Raw genomic sequence first — 5,000 nt, 5'->3', positions numbered from 1 at the left:
CCCCCCACTCTCTCTCTCTCTCTCTCTCTCTCTCTCTCTCTCTCTCTCAGGTGGTGTGGATGCATTTAGATGTTTGCCATGCGTGCAGTGGTTGGTATGTGTCAGTGTTTGGGATCGCTCGGCTCTGCTCTCAGTAGGACTCCACACTCGCAGCACAGAGCGTCATGAGCTTAGTCATCCCAGTGGGGGTGGACAACATGGCTGCCGGCTCAGAGTGCGTAACACACACACACACACACACACACACACACACACAGTCTCTCTCTCGTCTCATTTTATCAGACATTTAACTAATTTTACTTTTCTGTCTTTGTCTCTCCTCTCTGTCTCACCTCTCTGTCTCTCTCTAACCTCTCTCTCTCACCTCTCTGTATCTCTCTAACCTCTGTCTCGCATTTGTCTCTCTGTCTCACCTGTGTCTTTCTCTAACCTCTCTGTCTCTCTCTAACCTCTCTCTCTCACCTCTCTGTCTCTCTCTAACCTCTCTCTCTAACCTCTGTCTCTGACTAACCTCTCTGTCTCACCTTTCTGTCTCTGTCTCCCCTCTCTGTCTCTCGGTCTCATCTCTCTGTATCACATCTCTGTCCCTCTGTCTCACCACTCTGTCTCACCTCTGTCCCTCTTACCTCTCTGTCTTACCTCTCTCTCACCTTTGTCCTTCTGCTTTACCACTCTGTCCCTCTGTCTCACCTCTTTGTCCATCTTTTACCTCTGTCTCACATTTCTGTCTCATCTCTGTTCCTCTGTCTTACCTTTCTTTCACCTTTGTCCCTCTCTCTTACCTGTCTGGGTCTCATCTCTCTGTCTCAGTTTTACCTCTCTATTAATCTTACCTCTTTTTCTCTCTCTAACTGCTCAGCTTCTGTATCACATCTCGGTCCCTTTGTCTCACCTCTCTGTGTTACATTTGTCCCTCTGTCTCGCCTCTTTGTATCACCTCTCTGTCTCTTGGTCTCACCTCTGTCTCGCCGCTCTGTCTTTCTCTCACCTCTATGTTCCTTCTGTCTCACCTCTCCTTCCCTCTGTCTCTCCATCTCTCTATCTAACTGTTCTGCTTTGTCCATTTTTCTACTTGTCTTTTTCTTTACCTCTTTTTTCTCTATCTGAAATGTCAACTAGTTCAGTCCCCCTTTTATATTCTGTAAAAAATAAATAAATACAGAAATGGTCTGTAGCTGTTCCTCCTTCTTTTTCATTCTCCTCCCCCATCCTCCTCCCCAGCTTTTGTTGCCACTGTGACTTCCTCTGTGCTGTTAGGCCTGTCTCCATGGCAATGGCCTGAGTGACAGCTGAGCCTTGTAATCTGTTAGGCGACCATACATATGCCTGGTCAGATGCTCTAGAAGATCCCTGAGAGATTCCTGATCTCAGAGAGATTACACAGAGCTGCAGTAAGAAACTTGTACTCTGTGTTACAGTACTTTAGAGCTCCTGATCTCAGAGAGACCACACAGAGCTGCAGTGAGACACCTCTACTGTTACATTACTGTAGAGCTCCTGATCTCAGAGAGACCACACAGTGCTGCAGTGAGACACTTGTACACTGTGTTACAGTACTGTAGAGCTCCTGATCTCAGAGAGACCACACAGAGCTGCAGTGAGACACTTGTACACTGTGTTACAGTACTGTAGAGCTTTTGATCTCAGAGAGACCACACAGAGCTGCAGTGAGACACCTCTACTGTTACATTACTGTAGAGCTCCTGATCTCAGAGAGACCACACAGTGCTGCAGTGAGACACTTGTACACTGTGTTACAGTACTGTAGAGCTCCTGATCTCAGAGAGACCACACAGAGCTGCAGTGAGAAACTTGTACACTGTGTTACAGTACTGTAGAGCTTTTGATCTCAGAGAGACCACACAGAGCTGCAGTGAGACACTTGTACACTGTGTTACAGTACTGTAGAGCTTTTGATCTCAGAGAGACCACACAGAGCTGCAGTGAGACATTTGTACACTGTGTTACAGTACTGTAGAGCTCCTGATTTCAGAGAGACCACACAGAGCTGCAGTGAGACACTTGTACACTGTGTTACAGTACTGTAGAGCTTTTGATCTCAGAGAGACCACACAGAGCTGCAGTGAGACATTTGTACACTGTGTTACAGTACTGTAGAGCTCCTGATTTCAGAGAGACCACACAGAGCTGCAGTGAGACACCTCTACTGTTACATTACTGTAGAGCTCCTGATCTCAGAGAGACCACACAGTGCTGCAGTGAGACACTTGTACACTGTGTTACAGTACTGTAGAGCTCCTGATCTCAGAGAGACCACACAGAGCTGCAGTGAGACACTTGTACACTGTGTTACAGTACTGTAGAGCTTTTGATCTCAGAGAGACCACACAGAGCTGCAGTGAGACACCTCTACTGTTACATTACTGTAGAGCTCCTGATCTCAGAGAGACCACACAGTGCTGCAGTGAGACACTTGTACACTGTGTTACAGTACTGTAGAGCTCCTGATCTCAGAGAGACCACACAGAGCTGCAGTGAGAAACTTGTACACTGTGTTACAGTACTGTAGAGCTTTTGATCTCAGAGCGACCACACAGAGCTGCAGTGAGACATTTGTACACTGTGTTACAGTACTGTAGAGCTTTTGATCTCAGAGAGACCACACAGAGCTGCAGTGAGACATTTGTACACTGTGTTACAGTACTGTAGAGCTCCTGATTTCAGAGAGACCACACAGAGCTGCAGTGAGACACTTGTACACTGTGTTACAGTACTGTAGAGCTTTTGATCTCAGAGAGACCACACAGAGCTGCAGTGAGACATTTGTACACTGTGTTACAGTACTGTAGAGCTCCTGATTTCAGAGAGACCACACAGAGCTGCAGTGAGACACTTTTACACTGTGTTACAGTACTGTAGAGCTCCTGATCTCAGAGACTGCATCTGTAGCACTGATTTAGTTGCCATGGTTATGGGCCGGAGATCATGGACTTCGGTGACGTAGTCATACGTCGTTGTAAGAGGAGCGTTGTGTGTGTGTGTGTGTGTGTGATATTAAGCTGTATCACATGCAGTCTTTAATTAACTTATAACCAGCTGTTCAATCTCCCTTTCCCCTTTCTCGCTATCACTCTCTTTGTCCCTCTCTGTCTTTCTCTCTATTTTTATCTCTCTCTGTATCATTCTCTCTATCACTCTGTTTCTCTCAATCACTCTGCCTATCACTGTCTTTCACTCTATAACTGTCTGTCACTCTTATCACTGTCTGTGACTATAACCGTGTCTGTCACTCTATCATCTTTTTACCCCTTTCTATCACTCCGTTTCTCTCTGTTTTTGCTCTGTCTGTGTCTTTATTGCTCTGTCTACCTATCTTTCTTACTCTTTGTATCATTCTCTCTAGCACTTTCTGCCTCTCTCTCTCTCTCACTCTCTCCTTCGCTCTCGCTCTCGCTCTCATTTCTGTTCTCCATTGAAGGCCTGCTCTCGTTTTTAGTTCTCACTAAAATTTCCCTCCTTTTTGTTTTCCTTTCTTATTGTGTGTGTGTGTGTGTGTGTGTGTGTGTGTGTGTGTGAGAGAGAGTTTGTGTGTGTGTGTGTGTGAGAGTTTGTAAGTGTGTGTGTGGGTTGGGGGGGTTGTTAATCATTCGTTAACGGTTGCCCTGCCCTTCTTTTAACTGCTTTCTTTCTGTCTTCCTATCCTGTGCTCTGTCTTGTTTGACTTGTGTACACACACACACACACACACACACACACACACACACACACACACAGAGGCTCCACCCACTTTAAGGTGAACACACACTTTCACTTTGACACTTGAGCTGCTGCAGGCAATTGTTTAAGGAAGTGAGCAAGAGAGAGAGAGAGCGCGAGAGAGAGCGAGTGCACGAGGTTGAGGAGGTATGATTTAATATATTTATTGTAAAGAAAAAAATAAAGATCTAGAAAGGAAATGTGTGTGTGTGTGTGTGACCAGTGTACGATCTTTTTGTGTTTGTATCAGGAGGGTGTGTGTGTGTGTGTGTTTGTGTGTGTGTTAAGGTCCCGAAGATAATTTACATATAATCCATTGCAATAACGTGACTGAAAAGGAAATGAATTACTTTACTTTGTTTTGTTGAGAAAATATTGTGTATTAAAAATGAACATTTTTATTTTAGTTTATAAATACAGAGAGTTACTGAGCGTGTGTTGAGCGTTACAGCGTTACTGAGGGTGTGGAGAGCGTTACTGATCGTTACTGAGCGTGTGGAGAGCGTTACTAAGGGTGTGGAGAGCGTTAGTGATCGTTACTGAGCGTGTGGAGAGCGTTAGTGATCGTTACTGAGCGTGTGGAGAGCGTTACCGGTCGTTACTGAGCGTGTGGGGAGCGTTACTGGTCGTGTGTGGAGCGTTACTGGTCGTGTGGAGAGCGTTACTGGTCGTTACTGAGCGTGTGGAGAGCGTTACTGGTCGTTACTGAGCGTGTGGAGAGCGTTACTGGTCGTTACTGAGCGTGTGGAGAGCGTTACTGATCGTTACTGAGCGTGTGGAGAGCGTTACTGATCGTTACTGAGCGTGTGGAGAGCGTTACTGATCGTTACTGAGCGTGTGGAGAGCGTTACTGATCGTTACTGAGCGTGTGGAGAGCGTTACTGATCGTTACTGAGCGTGTGGAGAGCGTTACTGATCGTTACTGAGCGTGTGGAGAGCGTTACTGATCGTTACTGAGCGTGTGGAGAGCGTTACTGGTCGTTACTGAGCGTGTGGAGAGCGTTACTGGTCGTTACTGAGCGTGTGGAGAGCGTTACTGGTCGTTACTGAGCGTGTGGAGAGCGTTACTGATCGTTACTGAGCGTGTGGAGAGCGTTACTGATCGTTACTGAGCGTGTGGAGAGCGTTACTGATCGTTACTGAGCGTGTGGAGAGCGTTACTGGTCGTTACTGAGCGTGTGGAGAGCGTTACTGGTCGTTACTGAGCGTGTGGAGAGCGTTACTGGTCGTTACTGAGCGTGTGGAGAGCGTTACTGGTCGTTACTGAGCGTGTGGAGAGCGTT

The 5,000-nt window shown here is 46.5% G+C and overlaps 1 protein-coding gene across 4 annotated transcripts in view; it reads left to right on the top strand.

Annotated features, from left to right (window-relative positions):
- The window catches only part of kmt2e (lysine (K)-specific methyltransferase 2E), a 38,868-nt gene that overhangs the window by 8,874 nt on the left and 24,994 nt on the right, over positions 1-5,000 (top strand). For 2 of the 4 annotated variants that reach the window (XM_083528989.1, XM_083528990.1), the window contains exon 2: positions 51-214. In XM_083528989.1, coding sequence (XP_083385115.1) covers positions 165-214 — 50 coding nt within the window. In that variant the 5' untranslated portion in view covers positions 51-164. Of the gene's footprint in view, positions 1-50; positions 215-3,765; positions 3,865-5,000 lie in introns of those variants that run through there. The other 2 variants (XM_083528992.1, XM_083528991.1) reach the window with 1 other exon arrangement.

This window comes from Silurus aristotelis, assembly GCF_946808225.1.
Source record: "Silurus aristotelis genome assembly, chromosome: 24".
NCBI lineage: Eukaryota > Metazoa > Chordata > Actinopteri > Siluriformes > Siluridae > Silurus > Silurus aristotelis.
Note: the sequence above shows the minus strand (reverse complement) of the source record. Positions and strands in the feature narration are given on the sequence as shown.